Raw genomic sequence first — 17,300 nt, forward strand, 5'->3', positions numbered from 1 at the left:
ATTCCCAGGAAAGCAGAGCTTCAACATGTGTATCAAGGACTTGGGAAGACAAACACAGGAACTCGTAATGTGCCCCCTTCCTCCTCCTTTTCCCCAGCTTTTCTTGTGAAGCACAGCATCATATGCAATGAAATAAGCCAGCTGGGGTCTGCTGTTGCAGCTGTGCCCCATCCCAACTTCTTGTGCACCCCCAGCCTGCTTTTGCTGGCAGGGTGGCATGAGAAATAGAAAATGCCTTGATGCTGTGCAAGCCCTCTTTGGCAAGAACTAAAACACGGCTGTGTATCAACACTGATGTGCTCTGTGGCCAGTCGTACAGCCAGGAGAAGATGTTCTAAGTCTGTTTGGGACACAGGTGCCTGAAGCAACTCAGATCATCCCTTCCAGCCTTGTACTGGATCCCTGAGGGGATTTGCATGGGGCTGTCTGAATCTCTGTGGGACAGGGCATCCGCTACCACTCTGAGGAAGGCAGAGGTGCAAAAGCTGGGACAAGAGGGTTGGAAGGCAGCAGGGGTATCGTAGGCTGCCAGATGTGGTAGTGGGAGGGAAGCTGTGGTGGAGGGTGCCAGCCAAAGGGATGGCTCTTTGCTTTCTAGCATGCCCCAGCAGCTCATTTTCTTGTTTGTCTTCACAGGTCGGAAGAAGGAGATTGACCTCTTTGTCAACTGCTTGGAAGCCTCTAACCGTTTTGGACAAAGACACATACTGGCATTTGAGGGCGCAAGGGGCGCTGGGAAGAGCCAATTACTTAATCACCTGTCCCAGTTAGGCCAGTCTGCTGGCTGCAGGTACAGGGTTTTGTCCTGTAGTTTTGGGACACTGCTTCTTTCCATCCCTGAGAGCCATGGAACGCTCCAGCCCCTTGGCCAGTGTGCCTTGGCCTTGGACTGAAGCCTCCTCAAAAAGCCTCATGGAGGCATTCCATAGTTATCTCCTGCGTGCTCTGCTCCTGCCCCTGTCTCTTCGGGGTGTTGGAGGTGCTACTTGACCTGTGGTGTTTCCTCCTTCACAAATAGAAGGAAAAAGCCCAAACTTGGTGCTTTGCATTGGATTCCAGATGCAACATATAGCAGGGTGGCCTGTCTCAGAAGCCCTGCTTGCCCCCTGACTGTTTCCCAGAAGGAATACTGGGCCAGAAAAGCCTTTCTGTGGCTGAGAGGCAGACTGCTAAGGTCTGGAGCCCAAAGGCAAACACCACTTGCTCCATGATCACCTCTTAGCTCTGCAAGTCCCTCTGCAGTAGGGAGGTAGGGAGACATGGACCAGCGTTGCAGAGACCAGAACGGGTCTGGACCTAGCTCTCCCAGTGGCTTGGCAGCAACTGCCTCTCTGTGCCCTTTCTCTTACAAGGAGTGAAACTCCGGGTACCACTTTGAAGTGGGAGGCTGAAGAGTTCCCCCTAAAGGCAACTCCAGCTCTTTTGTCTTAGAAGACCTGGGCCGTTGGGGATCTCAGTGCCTTTTGCTTTTGCATGGCAGGGTATTTGGCATGGAACTGCTAGAGGTCAACGTGAGGCAGTCCTTCTCTGCCATGCGTATTCTGATGGCCAGGGTGATGGGCCTCCATGAGTGTGAATCGTGCAGTGCCAGGGAGCACGTGCTACGGACAAATCTCAACGGGATAATTGAAGAGAGCAACTACTGCCTCCTCAATGACATCTTCCTTGTGAAGGTGAGAGCGAGAGGCCTCTCTGACCCTGGAGAAGGCTTTCTCCTGAGCCCTTCTGGTTCTTCAGCAGTCTTCTAAGGCTGCTGGAGTGCCTTAGCTCAGGGGGAGGGATTGCAGGGGGTCACAGCACATGTTTCCCATTCCTGGCCCCGGGGGCTGCCTGTATGTGGTGACTTAATGTCCCGCGCTGCATCTGGCAGTGCCTGGTGCCTTGTTCGGCATTCTGGAAGCAGCACTGGAATGAGGCTGGGTCAGACCTTGTGCTGAGGTCATTGCTGTGTGAGTGGTCTGCTCCAGCCAGCCCAAGATCCCACAGTCAGAGAACCAGCTCTTCAGCCCACCCCCAAGATGCAGCTCTGCCTGAGCCTCTGCTTTAGGCTCTAGTTGAAGTCCCACTGTGGCCTCTTGCACCCATGCTGGGGAGAGGGAAGGTGCTGAGGCAGAGCAGGGAGGGTTTGCTCTGCCATCTTGCTTGGTGGGTAGGTGTAGCGAGCCCTGGAGACGTTTCTCCCTGACTTTGCTTTTCTGTCTAGTTTCCCATTTCAGACAAGGTTCGCCAAATGCATGAAATGCAAAGGAAAGAGGAATTGCATTCAACCTGGGCAAAAGTGCTAGAGAAGGTGAGCATTTCTCCTTTTCTCCTTCGGGGTCAGAGGAGGAAAACAACCCTGCTGGCTCTGGGCTCTGTGCCACAGCAGTGTGAGTGGGTGGGAGGACCTGGTCCTTGCCCTCTAGGGCCTGAGAAACCCCCCATGTTCTCTCCATAGCCCGACAAGCAATACTAGTAACTTTCCTCCCTTAAAGCGTTCCCTGGAGGAGAGAGAATTCTGCGTTCCCTTGCCCAAGCTCCTCCTCCTTCTGCAGGGCAGGTGATGTTAAGCATGACCTGAAAATCTCAAAGAAATTAGGCATTGGGAAGCTTCCAAGCACGGAGTTGGTTGGGGTGAGACTTGAGAGCATCCTCTCAAGAGACAGAGGCAAAATCTCCTTCCCCGTAAGACACTTGAGAATCCACTGGATTCCCCTCAGAACAACCCTTTTTTTTCCAGACCATTGACAGAAATGCCATATTTGTCATCGACAATGCCCATTTCATTGACCCCGCCTCCTGGAGTATCATGGCACCTCTGCTCTGGAACATCTCTGTCTTCATGGTCATGAGCTTATGTCCCGGCTTTGCAAGAACCGAGAGCTTTCACAAAGCCACAGCAAACAACCTGATGTCCCATAAAATCATCTGCTTTCAACTAGAGAAGCTGAAACCTTCAGCTGTGGCGCAGAAGCTCTGCCACGACCTTGGAGTGGTCAGCATCCCTAGGGCTTTAGTGAGGTAAGTTGGAGCAGGGGAGCTCCCTGGACACGAAGCATAGGAGCTGCCAACCCTTTGCTGTTTCACAAGGAGGAAGGGAGGAAGACCCCCAAGGCCAAGCATATCTGGGGTGTGAAAAGGGCTTGGTCTAAGTGGCCAGGCTGTGTGGCAGATTCCCTGGGGCAGAAGTCTGCCCTGCTGCCAGCGAGCACCTAAGCTCCTGAGGAGAGGAAAGGCAGGGCTTGCTGCTCTGTGCTTTGGGCACTGTCTGCAAGTCTTTCCCCAGGGACTTCAGCAAAGGCTGGAGGTTCAGGGGGGCCAAAAACCACATGCCAGCAGGAGGACCTCCCTTTCAGAAGTGAGGTGTAGCTGTGACAAAGATGCTGGCTCCCCAGCTATGCCTGAGTGGCTTGCTACCCACCTCAACTGTTTTTCCTTTTAGGGTGGCGAGTCACTGGAACATGTTGTCCAAAGATGTGGTGAATGCTCCACCCCTGGGAGTGTTCAAGGTCGGGTTGGACAGAGCCTTGGGCGACATGGTCTAGTGTGAGGTGTCCTTGCCCATGGCAGGGGGTTGGAACTAGATGATCCTAAGGTCCTTTTCTATGATTCTACTTTTCTTGTGCTGATCACTGCTGGATCTGTTCCTGCCCAGGTTCCTGGTCCAAAGAAGCTTGGGGATCCCGTATTACTTGGAGGAGCTGGTGCACTTCCTTCGTTGCAACGACATGCTCTTGTTCCGCACCAAGAAGTGGGGTGAAAAAGCAGAGGACAGCTGGGAGAACCTGAACAGTAAGAACCTTTGCCACTGACTAATGAGTTGCTGTGTTGCATTCCCTACAGCACAAACTTGCCCCTTCATTGCCCCATGGATTAGGGGCAGAGTAAGATCTTGCAGCAGATCATGCAGAACTTGGCCTGGCAGAGGCACGGGCTTCTGTGTGCCTTGTTGTCAGGACAGCCAAAGCAGTGGCTCACAAGTTGTGGCTTGGAGGGGCCTCAGTTCTTGGGGCTAAACCTCAGGGGAAATGGTTCTGGACCACGTGTGTTGTGGTCCTGAGACGTTCTCATGAGCACAGAACTTACGTTGGCCAAATGCTAGCTTAACTGAGAACAAACTCCAGCTTGAGGTGAGGGCCAGGCGCGGGAAACTTCCAGTGAAAACTATTTTGCTCTGCTTAGAGAGCATGTTCAGCACCCGCAGGTCAGTGCACGTGTACTGTGTGGTGTGAGGGGGCCTTGGACTATTTCAGGTGAACTTGGAAACATTTTCAGGCTGCAGGTCACTTTGCAAATTGCCTCATTCCTTCTCTCTTCCTCCACCTAGCTTTTGCAGTCTTGGAGTCATCCCTCACAGCAAGCTCAAGGTCCAGAGCAGGGGCTGCGGCCATGATCTGCATTGTAAGGCCAGGCGTGAACCTGGACAGCACCATGCTGCCCAGTAACTTGAAAGGTGAGGGGCAGAGAGCCACTCTGCTGGCCCTTGGCTGTGCCGCAGGGGCTGGAGGGAGGCTGGGCATCACTGTGCTGCAGAGTCACCCTCTCAGCTTTGGGGCTGTCCTTGGAAAAGGTGGCTCTGCTCCAACCAGCAACAGTCCTGGCACTGTGGGCAACCATTTTCCCTTCCTGTGTGTGGAGCAGCTTGAGCCTGCTGGTTGCTTTCCAGCAGCAGGTAGAAGAGGAAAAGTTGTTGGTGCAACACTAAAATGACTCCCTTTTCTCACAGAAGCTACTTTGTCTCTACTGGGACAAAAATTTGACTTGCCTCTGACTCACCTTTGAACACAGCTTCTATCTTGCTACTTTCTTTTTGAGTTCCCCAGCTAACAATGGTTTCATGGCATGTTGTGGTGGTTTAAGCCCAGCCACGCATCTCACACTGTCACTCCCCCCCACCCCCCCTCCCGGTGGGAGGGGGAGGAGAATGGAAAGAATGTAACTCCAATGGGTTGAGATAAGAACAGTTGAGTAACTAAGGTATAACACAAACCACTACTGCTACCACCAATAATAATAATGATAAGGGAAATAACAAGGGAAAGAATACAACCGCTCACCACCTGCCAACCGATACCCAGTCCGACCAAGCAGGGATCTGACCCTTCCTGGTAACTGCCCCCAGTTTACATCCTGGGCATGATGTGCTGTGGTATGGAATACCTCTTTGGCTAGTCTGGGTCAGCTGTCCTGTCTCTGCTTCCTCCTGGCTTCCCCTCCTCCCTGGCAGAGCATGAGACTCAGAAGATCCTTGGTCAGACTAAACATTACTTAGCAACAACTAAAAACATCGGTGTTACCAGCGTTGTTCCGAGGCTAAAGTCAAAAACACAGCAGTGCACCAGCTACTAAGAAGGAGAAAAATGACTGCTCCTGCTGAACCCAAGACACACGTAATTAAAAAAAATAAACCACTTTCCTGCGGATTTTCATGGAAGTTCCCCTGTAGCCAGGGGAACTGTCAATGACTGTTGAATGTCCCTCCTGTCTGTCAGTAGCCATTTGTATGAACCTTGAAGAAACATTCCTGCTCTTAAGTTGTTTTGCCCAAAGCAACCCAAGAAGAAAAGTCAAAGAAAAGAAGAGTAAGGTCTGGCTGAGTTGAGACAACCTTTCTCGGGAGCTCTGAGTTCACCTCTGAGGTGGTGAAAGTTGTCTGTTCCCTGCTTGCAGTGCTGGCAAAAACCTAGTCCAGGTTTGGTAGGGCACATTGTGGGACGCACGTACCTGCTGGATCCTGCCCTATCCCAGTGGGGGAGTGTGTCTGTTGAGTGTCTCACTTTTTCCCAGGCCCTGTGAACTGCAAATCCAGTAGGAGCGGAGCCATTGTGCAGACACCTGTCCTGGGCTGCAGTTGCCCAGAAGTGGCCAGTGTAGGGCCAAAGCCTATCCTGTTCATGTGTCGAATCTTTGCAGTGCCTCCAGCCTCAGCGTGGGGAAGAGGCAGGACTGAGATGTGTGGCTTCTCCTTGACAGAGATTGTGCTGGCTCAGCTGGACGAGATCACCCCACTGGAGCAGACAGTTTTGAAGTTTGCAGCCATCATCGGGCCGGTGTTCACTACGCAGCTGCTGTCATACATTCTTCCGATTAGAATGAGGCACAAGATGACTACCTTGTTGGACAGTCTAGTGAGTGACAACATCCTCAAGTGGATGGAGAGCACTGAGGAGCCAGAAGACGTCCAAGATCCTAGCAAGGAGCCAGCCACCCCTCCGCAGGCAGAGATTGGTAAGTGGTAGCAGTGGGGTGGACAAGGAGCTCCCAGATGTGTCCTGGATGGGCTCCTAAGGGCATGGCGTGATTCCCTTCCTGTGAGGGCTGGCATGGCTGTTGGGGATGGGTTTGTCAAAGCTGTTACAAGTCAGTCTGAAAGCACACTAGGTTTGCACTGGAGGGAAGTTCCCACCAGCTGTCCCAAATGCCTCTGCTCCCCTGAATCCAAGTGCTGCTCGTAGCGGATGGAATCCGTGACATCCTCTCCCAGCCACCTGCAGCATCCAGACAAAAGATGCCCTCCAGAATGGCCCAGGGTCTTCAGCAAGCTTTTATTGGGCTTTGATTACCCTGTGATGCAGGGTTCCTGCTCAGGAGGCTGGTGGCTGCCTTGCCAAGAGTGGGGAGAAAGTGCTGGCTGGGGCTTGCTTTGGCTGGCAACAACATCCCCAGCTCCTGCCTGGACCAGTGCAGCTGAGAACTGCATCCCCAAGGCTGTGCTAGCATCAGCCCTTTCACCCCATGCTGCAGGGCTTGGCGTGCAGCAGCACTGTTGCTATTCAGGATGTGCACCGAGGCATGACTGCCTCCCCATCTGGCCACAGCTTGGGCTCATACAAAGGCCCTTTGCCTTGCAGGTGTGGAGACCTCCCCCCCAAGCAAGCAGAGTGTGGGGTGTCCATTTGGTGTGCTGATGTTCCATAAGCCGCTGCTGCGGGAGGCTGCCTACGAGCTGTGGGTCCAGAAACAGCGGGTCACCCTGCACTCCAAGTGTGCTGCCTTCCTGGAGCGGTATGCACACAAATGCCAGAGCTGCGGCCAAGGGGACTTTATTGTCTTCCACCGCTTCGCTGTCACCAGCACCCAGGACAAAGGGAGCTGTAAGGACTTTGATGGTGGGGATGACCCACACACCTGGAAGGCCTTGGTGCTGGCTGGAAAACAGCTGAAGAAGGAGAGGTTTTACATCTCTGCAGGTATGCTGTGCACCATGCTCTGTAATTTGGGCCCTCCGGGAGCCCAGGGATTGGTGCCGGGGGTCGAGTGGGAGTAGATCTGCTAGGAACGAGCCCAGCAGGAGTGGACACCCACTGCAGACTTTCCTCGGTGTGTTAGCGCCTTGCAAGGATCCTTGCAGGCCTACTGGGAGAGGGAGAGCAACTCTTATCCCAGGATACGTGTGGGAGGTGTCCCTCTTTTTCTTTCAAGGTATTACAGATACTCAGGAGGAGCAGCAGCAGCAGCAAGCTTTTGTGGAAGAGGATTTTGGGTGAGCAGACAAGGTTCTGATTCTTTTTGAAGCGAGCGAGTTCAGGGTGTGCAGAGGAGACAAAGAAAATGCTGGCTTTTGGCTGTCAGCTGTGACTCTAGCTTAGCGAAGAGGCTTTCCGTGGGGTGGGAGCTGAGAGGAGATGGCTGTGGAGATGAGTGCTTAAGGACGCCCATGGCTCAGTGTCAAAGAAGCCCTCGCTTTCCAGTTCCTGCAGAGTAGTACTGCAAAATCTACAGGGAAAAAGCCACCACAAGGGCTCAGCTGGTTTGCCTGTGGGAGGTGACAGAAAGCCTAGCTTCTTCCTTACTCCCTCCTCCCAAAGGACTTGTATGACTAGTACCTGTCTGTGGCTTCCTGCTCTGCTTTGCACAAAGGGCTTTTGATGTTGTCTCTGGGAAGGAAGACCACTCTAGATGATACCCTTGTATTCTTTGCTCTCTTCTTCCCCTGGGCACTGTCCTCTGGGTAGTGCGACTGACAGAGAGGACAACAATGCGCTCTCATGTGACTGCAAAGGCATCGTGGAGTCAGTGCTTGTGCCATTGGTTCACCACTACACAACACTGGGCAATGCTGCCAGAGCCTTTTACTATCTTCTGGAGACTGCAGCTGCCTACCTGCATGTCTCCAACTACTACATGGTGAGTTGCCCTGCTTGCAGTGTGTCCTGCCTGGCTCTGGGAAGGACAAGTTTGCGTTGCACTAGGACATGACTTTGTGGGTCCTTGGAAGGAAGATGTTGAGCTCTGAGCCTCACTTCTTCCTTTGGTTTGCCTCTTGTGTGGGAAGAGGCATTGGGTGCTGTGCCCTTAGCATGAGGGGCATTAGCAGGGAGGAGGCCTGAACGATCAGCGGTGCCTGTGCTCTGAGGCACACAGTCAAAAACATGACTGTTTGTGCAGGTATCACCAGGGGAAGAAACAGACCCTCTGAAGACAGATGCCAGAGGCAATGGGGGAGGACAAGGGTAGCCATGGGCTCTGCACTAATCTCACCTGCTCTCCGTGTGCTTGCACAAAGGCCCTCAGGAAGCTGAGCGAAGCAGATATCCTGAGGAACACTCTAAAGAGTAAAGCGAATGTGATATCCCGCTTTGAAGATGCCACCTTCTTCAGCCTCAAAGGGGAGGTAAAGGGGCGGTCTGGAGGGATCTCCTGAGTGATGGAGCTGGATGCCTTCCCCAGATGCGGTGGACAGGAGAGCTCTGGCTTCTCTGGCCACTGGCAGATCCCTGCAGTCTCTTGGGCATCTAGTCCACATTGGGATGTTTCCCTTTTCCTGTGCAGGTCTGCTACGGTGTGGGACGCACAGAGCTGGCAAAGAAAATGCTCAGAAAGGCTTTGAGCCTGCTTGGAAGGCCATTTCCCCGGAACCGCGCTGAAGACTTTGTCAGGTCGCAGGTTGAAAAATTGCAGTGTGCCGCTTACGTTGCCAGAAGAGCATCTTCCCTTCCACAGAAGGCCCAGTAAGAAACACGACCAAGAACCCGGGGGAGAAAGAGTTATTTCCTACCTGGTCACAGGCATATGGGCACAGAGCTGACGAGGCTTGAGGCCACACAGAGCAATGTGAGGGTAGAACAGGGAATGATAAAGTTCCTCTCTCCCTCCCTCCCTCTGAGGCCCTTGGAACAAAGCATACCTTAGGGTATGAAAGCAGCTTGCAGCCAGGGATGTGTCTGCTGGCACGAGTTGTGGCAGTGGATTGGTGCTGGCTGGGAAGCGAGAGCTGTACTGAAAAGGGGTGGGGGGGCTGGAGGCAGGACCAGGGCATGGAGAAGGAGCAGTAAGAGGAGCTTGGCCCCCCTGGTGCTGTCAGGCCAACATCCTCTCTAGCGGCCAGCTTCCCACTGTGGTACTTGTTGTTTGCCCCTTTCCCTTCTGGCAGCTCCCCCTCCATCAGCTCTATTTCCTCCAAGGAAGTGTAACGGTCTTGTCTGGCACCCGTTTTGCCCCCTGGCCCTGTCTGACCCAGCTCATAGGCTCTAGCCTGTACAGCTAGAGCCTCTGCGCCTAGCAGTTTCTCTTGCTTGGCAGGAAGAAGAAGCTCGCCTGGCTGCTGCGGCAGAGCCGCTGTCTTTCCTTACTGGAGCACCTCTTCAGGCTGGAGGGCACTTCTGCTGGATGGAGGCAGTCCTGCCTGGCAGCGCGCATGAGGGCCAGCACAGACAGGGCAGTGGACTTCTATCTGTCAGCAGCCTGCGCGAGCGATGATGCTGGCTTGGAAATGATCATATAGTTCATTACCACCATCTATCTTACATTTGGAGAAAGACGATACCCTCCAAATATTTGTAGTACCGTAAGAAGCAATACATACAAATTATTAAATATTCATGTGTCCCTTCGCATTCAGATTAAATCCTTTTATTGTTACAGGATCTGTAAATATCTCCCAGGACACAGAAGGGAAAGGACAGATCATATAGCATTACCACCATCTATCTTACATTTGGAGAAAGACGATACTCTCCAAATATTTGTAGTACCGTAAGAAGCAATACATACAAATTATTAAATATTCATGTGTCCCTTCGCATTCAGATTAAATCCTTTTATTGTTACAGGATCTGTAAATATCTCCCAGGACACAGAAGGGAAAGGACAGGAGAAGCAGGCAGTTATTTGGGAGTATTTGCTGGGCTTGGTTGTTTTTTGTTGCGTCCCTAATGAAGAGTCCATCCCCAGCATCCCTATAGCCCCCGTTCAGATACTGGAAGGCTGCTATGAGGTCTCCACGCAGCCTTCTCTTCTCCAGGCTGAAGAGCCCCAACTTTCTCAGCCTGTCTTCATACGGGAGGTGCTCCAGTCCCCTGATCATCCTCGTGGCCCTCCTCTGGACTTGTTCCAACAGTTCCATGTCCTTTTTATGTTGAGGACACCAGAACTGCACACAATACTCCAAGTGGCGAGAGAGCAAGCAGGCCAACCCAATATGGGCGATAAGCAACTTCTAATTTATTTGTGACGCAGTTCACACATATATAGGAGTGGTATTCAGCCACTCCTTCTTGGCACAACAGTATTGGTTAGCCCCCCCACAGCTTCCTCCACATTCTCCTCCCAGGTCCGGTCTCCGGCCACCTGTGGGGGCCACCCCCTGCCTTGCTTGCACAGTCCTCCAGAACTCTATGGTCCTGCTCTTAGAGTCATTCTGCAACAGCACCTAAAGACTAGATTTTATGGGGAGGAAAAAAAATATTAACGGAGGGACAGCATCTGCAACCAATGGGATTCGCCTTCTTCTACCCCATAAATATTAATTTTGGCATTTTGAGCCTGTGTCGTGGAGCCAACATCATGGAGCCCCTTGAGAGGCAGGAGGGAAGTCTGCACTGGAGATGTGTCATGGTTTCAACCCAGCCGGCAGCTAAGGACCACGGGGCCACTTGCTCACCCCTGTTCTGTCCCCTGGGTCAGCTGTCCTGTCTCTGCTTCCTCCTGGCTTCCCCTCCTCCCTGGCAGAGCATGAGACTCAGAAAGTCCTTGGTCAGACTAAACATTACTTAGCAACAACTAAAAACATCGGTGTTATCAGCGTTGTTCCGAGGCTAAAGTCAAAAACACAGCAGTGCACCAGCTACTAAGAAGGAGAAAAATAACGGCTACTGCTGGACCCAGGACAGTAAGGAAACATTTTTCCTTGCTACCTGCAAGTGTAAACTCAACATTCCCAAGCTTTCATACACATAGTCCTTGATCCAGCTCCATCACTCAGGAGATCCCTCCAGACCGCCCCTTTACCTCCCCTTTGAGGCTGAAGAAGGTGGCATCTTCAAAGCGGGATATCACATTCGCTTTACTCTTTAGAGTGTTCCTCAGGATATCTGCTTCGCTCAGCTTCCTGAGGGCCTTTGTGCAAGCACACGGAGAGCAGGTGAGATTAGTGCAGAGCCCATGGCTACCCTTGTCCTCCCCCATTGCCTCTGGCATCTGTCTTCAGAGGGTCTGTTTCTTCCCCTGGTGATACCTGCACAAACAGTCATGTTTTTGACTGTGTGCCTCAGAGCACAGGCACCGCTGATCGTTCAGGCCTCCTCCCTGCTAATGCCCCTCATGCTAAGGGCACAGCACCCAATGCCTCTTCCCACACAAGAGGCAAACCAAAGGAAGAAGTGAGGCTCAGAGCTCAACATCTTCCTTCCAAGGACCCACAAAGTCATGTCCTAGTGCAACGCAAACTTGTCCTTCCCAGAGCCAGGCAGGACACACTGCAAGCAGGGCAACTCACCATGTAGTAGTTGGAGACATGCAGGTAGGCAGCTGCAGTCTCCAGAAGATAGTAAAAGGCTCTGGCAGCATTGCCCAGTGTTGTGTAGTGGTGAACCAATGGCACAAGCACTGACTCCACGATGCCTTTGCAGTCACATGAGAGCGCATTGTTGTCCTCTCTGTCAGTCGCACTACCCAGAGGACAGTGCCCAGGGGAAGAAGAGAGCAAAGAATACAAGGGTATCATCTAGAGTGGTCTTCCTTCCCAGAGACAACATCAAAAGCCCTTTGTGCAAAGCAGAGCAGGAAGCCACAGACAGGTACTAGTCATACAAGTCCTTTGGGAGGAGGGAGTAAGGAAGAAGCTAGGCTTTCTGTCACCTCCCACAGGCAAACCAGCTGAGCCCTTGTGGTGGCTTTTTCCCTGTAGATTTTGCAGTACTACTCTGCAGGAACTGGAAAGCGAGGGCTTCTTTGACACTGAGCCATGGGCGTCCTTAAGCACTCATCTCCACAGCCATCTCCTCTCAGCTCCCACCCCACGGAAAGCCTCTTCGCTAAGCTAGAGTCACAGCTGACAGCCAAAAGCCAGCATTTTCTTTGTCTCCTCTGCACACCCTGAACTCGCTCGCTTCAAAAAGAATCAGAACCTTGTCTGCTCACCCAAAATCCTCTTCCACAAAAGCTTGCTGCTGCTGCTGCTCCTCCTGAGTATCTGTAATACCTTGAAAGAAAAAGAGGGACACCTCCCACACGTATCCTGGGATAAGAGTTGCTCTCCCTCTCCCAGTAGGCCTGCAAGGATCCTTGCAAGGCGCTAACACACCGAGGAAAGTCTGCAGTGGGTGTCCACTCCTGCTGGGCTCGTTCCTAGCAGATCTACTCCCACTCGACCCCCGGCACCAATCCCTGGGCTCCCGGAGGGCCCAAATTACAGAGCATGGTGCACAGCATACCTGCAGAGATGTAAAACCTCTCCTTCTTCAGCTGTTTTCCAGCCAGCACCAAGGCCTTCCAGGTGTGTGGGTCATCCCCACCATCAAAGTCCTTACAGCTCCCTTTGTCCTGGGTGCTGGTGACAGCGAAGCGGTGGAAGACAATAAAGTCCCCTTGGCCGCAGCTCTGGCATTTGTGTGCATACCGCTCCAGGAAGGCAGCACACTTGGAGTGCAGGGTGACCCGCTGTTTCTGGACCCACAGCTCGTAGGCAGCCTCCCGCAGCAGCGGCTTATGGAACATCAGCACACCAAATGGACACCCCACACTCTGCTTGCTTGGGGGGGAGGTCTCCACACCTGCAAGGCAAAGGGCCTTTGTATGAGCCCAAGCTGTGGCCAGATGGGGAGGCAGTCATGCCTCGGTGCACATCCTGAATAGCAACAGGCTGCTGCACGCCAAGCCCTGCAGCATGGGGTGAAAGGGCTGATGCTAGCACAGCCTTGGGGATGCAGTTCTCAGCTGCACTGGTCCAGGCAGGAGCTGGGGATGTTGTTGCCAGCCAAAGCAAGCCCCAGCCAGCACTTTCTCCCCACTCTTGGCAAGGCAGCCACCAGCCTCCTGAGCAGGAACCCTGCATCACAGGGTAATCAAAGCCATTCTGGATCTTTTGTCTGGATGAATAAAAGCTTGCTGAAGACCCTGGGCCATTCTGGAGGGCATCTTTTGTCTGGATGCTGCAGGTGGCTGGGAGAGGATGTCACGGATTCCATCCGCTACGAGCAGCACTTGGATTCAGGGGAGCAGAGGCATTTGGGACAGCTGGTGGGAACTTCCCTCCAGTGCAAACCTAGTGTGCTTTCAGACTGACTTGTAACAGCTTTGACAAACCCATCCCCAACAGCCATGCCAGCCCTCACAGGAAGGGAATCACGCCATGCCCTTAGGAGCCCATCCAGGACACATCTGGGAGCTCCTTGTCCACCCCACTGCTACCACTTACCAATCTCTGCCTGCGGAGGGGTGGCTGGCTCCTTGCTAGGATCTTGGACGTCTTCTGGCTCCTCAGTGCTCTCCATCCACTTGAGGATGTTGTCACTCACTAGACTGTCCAACAAGGTAGTCATCTTGTGCCTCATTCTAATCGGAAGAATGTATGACAGCAGCTGCGTAGTGAACACCGGCCCGATGATGGCTGCAAACTTCAAAACTGTCTGCTCCAGTGGGGTGATCTCGTCCAGCTGAGCCAGCACAATCTCTGTCAAGGAGAAGCCACACATCTCAGTCCTGCCTCTTCCCCACGCTGAGGCTGGAGGCACTGCAAAGATTCGACACATGAACAGGATAGGCTTTGGCCCTACACTGGCCACTTCTGGGCAACTGCAGCCCAGGACAGGTGTCTGCACAATGGCTCCGCTCCTACTGGATTTGCAGTTCACAGGGCCTGGGAAAAAGTGAGACACTCAACAGACACACTCCCCCACTGGGATAGGGCAGGATCCAGCAGGTACGTGCGTCCCACAATGTGCCCTACCAAACCTGGACTAGGTTTTTGCCAGCACTGCAAGCAGGGAACAGACAACTTTCACCACCTCAGAGGTGAACTCAGAGCTCCCGAGAAAGGTTGTCTCAACTCAGCCAGACCTTACTCTTCTTTTCTTTGACTTTTCTTCTTGGGTTGCTTTGGGCAAAACAACTTAAGAGCAGGAATGTTTCTTCAAGGTTCATACAAATGGCTACTGACAGACAGGAGGGACATTCAACAGTCATTGACAGTTCCCCTGGCTACAGGGGAACTTCCATGAAAATCCGCAGGAAAGTGGTTTATTTTTTTTAATTACGTGTGTCTTGGGTTCAGCAGGAGCAGTCATTTTTCTCCTTCTTAGTAGCTGGTGCACTGCTGTGTTTTTGACTTTAGCCTCGGAACAACGCTGGTAACACCGATGTTTTTAGTTGTTGCTAAGTAATGTTTAGTCTGACCAAGGATCTTCTGAGTCTCATGCTCTGCCAGGGAGGAGGGGAAGCCAGGAGGAAGCAGAGACAGGACAGCTGACCCAGACTAGCCAAAGAGGTATTCCATACCACAGCACATCATGCCCAGGATGTAAACTGGGGGCAGTTACCAGGAAGGGTCAGATCCCTGCTTGGTCGGACTGGGTATCGGTTGGCAGGTGGTGAGCGGTTGTATTCTCTTCCCTTGTTATTTCCCTTATCATTATTATTATTGGTGGTAGCAGTAGTGGTTTGTGTTATACCTTAGTTACTCAACTGTTCTTATCTCAACCCATTGGAGTTACATTCTTTCCATTCTCCTCCCCCTCCCACCGGGAGGGGGGGTGGGGGGGAGTGACAGTGTGAGATGCGTGGCTGGGCTTAAACCACCACAACATGCCATGAAACCATTGTTAGCTGGGGAACTCAAAAAGAAAGTAGCAAGATAGAATGTTCAAAGGTGAGTCAGAGGCAAGTCAAATTTTTGTCCCAGTAGAGACAAAGTAGCTTCTGTGAGAAAAGGGAGTCATTTTAGTGTTGCACCAACAACTTTTCCTCTTCTACCTGCTGCTGGAAAGCAACCAGCAGGCTCAAGCTGCTCCACACACAGGAAGGGAAAATGGTTGCCCACAGTGCCAGGACTGTTGCTGGTTGGAGCAGAGCCACCTTTTCCAAGGACAGCCCCAAAGCTGAGAGGGTGACTCTGCAGCACAGTGATGCCCAGCCTCCCTCCAGCCCCTGCGGCACAGCCAAGGGCCAGCAGAGTGGCTCTCTGCCCCTCACCTTTCAAGTTACTGGGCAGCATGGTGCTGTCCAGGTTCACGCCTGGCCTTACAATGCAGATCATGGCCGCAGCCCCTGCTCTGGACCTTGAGCTTGCTGTGAGGGATGACTCCAAGACTGCAAAAGCTAGGTGGAGGAAGAGAGAAGGAATGAGGCAATTTGCAAAGTGACCTGCAGCCTGAAAATGTTTCCAAGTTCACCTGAAATAGTCCAAGGCCCCCTCACACCACACAGTACACGTGCACTGACCTGCGGGTGCTGAACATGCTCTCTAAGCAGAGCAAAATAGTTTTCACTGGAAGTTTCCCGCGCCTGGCCCTCACCTCAAGCTGGAGTTTGTTCTCAGTTAAGCTAGCATTTGGCCAACGTAAGTTCTGTGCTCATGAGAACGTCTCAGGACCACAACACACGTGGTCCAGAACCATTTCCCCTGAGGTTTAGCCCCAAGAACTGAGGCCCCTCCAAGCCACAACTTGTGAGCCACTGCTTTGGCTGTCCTGACAACAAGGCACACAGAAGCCCGTGCCTCTGCCAGGCCAAGTTCTGCATGATCTGCTGCAAGATCTTACTCTGCCCCTAATCCATGGGGCAATGAAGGGGCAAGTTTGTGCTGTAGGGAATGCAACACAGCAACTCATTAGTCAGTGGCAAAGGTTCTTACTGTTCAGGTTCTCCCAGCTGTCCTCTGCTTTTTCACCCCACTTCTTGGTGCGGAACAAGAGCATGTCGTTGCAACGAAGGAAGTGCACCAGCTCCTCCAAGTAATACGGGATCCCCAAGCTTCTTTGGACCAGGAACCTGGGCAGGAACAGATCCAGCAGTGATCAGCACAAGAAAAGTAGAATCATAGAAAAGGACCTTAGGATCATCTAGTTCCAACCCCCTGCCATGGGCAAGGACACCTCACACTAGACCATGTCGCCCAAGGCTCTGTCCAACCCGACCTTGAACACTCCCAGGGGTGGAGCATTCACCACATCTTTGGACAACATGTTCCAGTGACTCGCCACCCTAAAAGGAAAAACAGTTGAGGTGGGTAGCAAGCCACTCAGGCATAGCTGGGGAGCCAGCATCTTTGTCACAGCTACACCTCACTTCTGAAAGGGAGGTCCTCCTGCTGGCATGTGGTTTTTGGCCCCCCTGAACCTCCAGCCTTTGCTGAAGTCCCTGGGGAAAGACTTGCAGACAGTGCCCAAAGCACAGAGCAGCAAGCCCTGCCTTTCCTCTCCTCAGGAGCTTAGGTGCTCGCTGGCAGCAGGGCAGACTTCTGCCCCAGGGAATCTGCCACACAGCCTGGCCACTTAGACCAAGCCCTTTTCACACCCCAGATATGCTTGGCCTTGGGGGTCTTCCTCCCTTCCTCCTTGTGAAACAGCAAAGGGTTGGCAGCTCCTATGCTTCGTGTCCAGGGAGCTCCCCTGCTCCAACTTACCTCACTAAAGCCCTAGGGATGCTGACCACTCCAAGGTCGTGGCAGAGCTTCTGCGCCACAGCTGAAGGTTTCAGCTTCTCTAGTTGAAAGCAGATGATTTTATGGGACATCAGGTTGTTTGCTGTGGCTTTGTGAAAGCTCTCGGTTCTTGCAAAGCCGGGACATAAGCTCATGACCATGAAGACAGAGATGTTCCAGAGCAGAGGTGCCATGATACTCCAGGAGGCGGGGTCAATGAAATGGGCATTGTCGATGACAAATATGGCATTTCTGTCAATGGTCTGGAAAAAAAAGGGTTGTTCTGAGGGGAATCCAGTGGATTCTCAAGTGTCTTACGGGGAAGGAGATTTTGCCTCTGTCTCTTGAGAGGATGCTCTCAAGTCTCACCCCAACCAACTCCGTGCTTGGAAGCTTCCCAATGCCTAATTTCTTTGAGATTTTCAGGTCATGCTTAACATCACCTGCCCTGCAGAAGGAGGGA

The 17,300-nt window shown here is 52.7% G+C and overlaps 2 protein-coding genes across 2 annotated transcripts; one reads left to right on the forward strand and one right to left on the reverse strand.

Annotated features, from left to right (window-relative positions):
* The first annotated feature begins 641 nt into the window (after positions 1-641).
* LOC134162803 (adenylate cyclase type 10-like) lies at positions 642-9,779 on the forward strand. The gene is made up of 12 exons (XM_062617042.1): positions 642-1,673; positions 2,204-2,290; positions 2,720-3,000; positions 3,635-3,771; positions 4,307-4,432; positions 5,953-6,207; positions 6,831-7,169; positions 7,402-7,462; positions 7,935-8,106; positions 8,486-8,593; positions 8,752-8,930; positions 9,502-9,779. The coding sequence occupies exons 1-12, from the start codon at positions 1,491-1,493 to the stop codon at positions 9,701-9,703; spliced, it is 2,130 nt and encodes a 709-aa protein (XP_062473026.1). The 5' UTR covers positions 642-1,490; the 3' UTR covers positions 9,704-9,779.
* A 1,290-nt stretch (positions 9,780-11,069) lies between these two features.
* On the reverse strand, positions 11,070-17,188 carry LOC134162794 (adenylate cyclase type 10-like). Its single transcript, XM_062617033.1, has 9 exons — positions 16,820-17,188; positions 16,049-16,185; positions 15,388-15,513; positions 13,616-13,870; positions 12,633-12,971; positions 12,340-12,400; positions 11,696-11,867; positions 11,209-11,316; positions 11,070-11,114 (listed from the first exon to the last, which is right to left on the reverse strand). The coding sequence occupies exons 1-9, from the start codon at positions 17,029-17,031 to the stop codon at positions 11,070-11,072; spliced, it is 1,455 nt and encodes a 484-aa protein (XP_062473017.1). The 5' UTR covers positions 17,032-17,188.
* Positions 17,189-17,300: the final 112 nt, after the last annotated feature.

This window comes from Pezoporus occidentalis, unplaced genomic scaffold (assembly GCF_034315485.1).
Source record: "Pezoporus occidentalis ecotype Australia unplaced genomic scaffold, CSIRO_AGI_Poc_V1 ctg1032, whole genome shotgun sequence".
Taxonomy (NCBI): domain Eukaryota; kingdom Metazoa; phylum Chordata; class Aves; order Psittaciformes; family Psittacidae; genus Pezoporus; species Pezoporus occidentalis.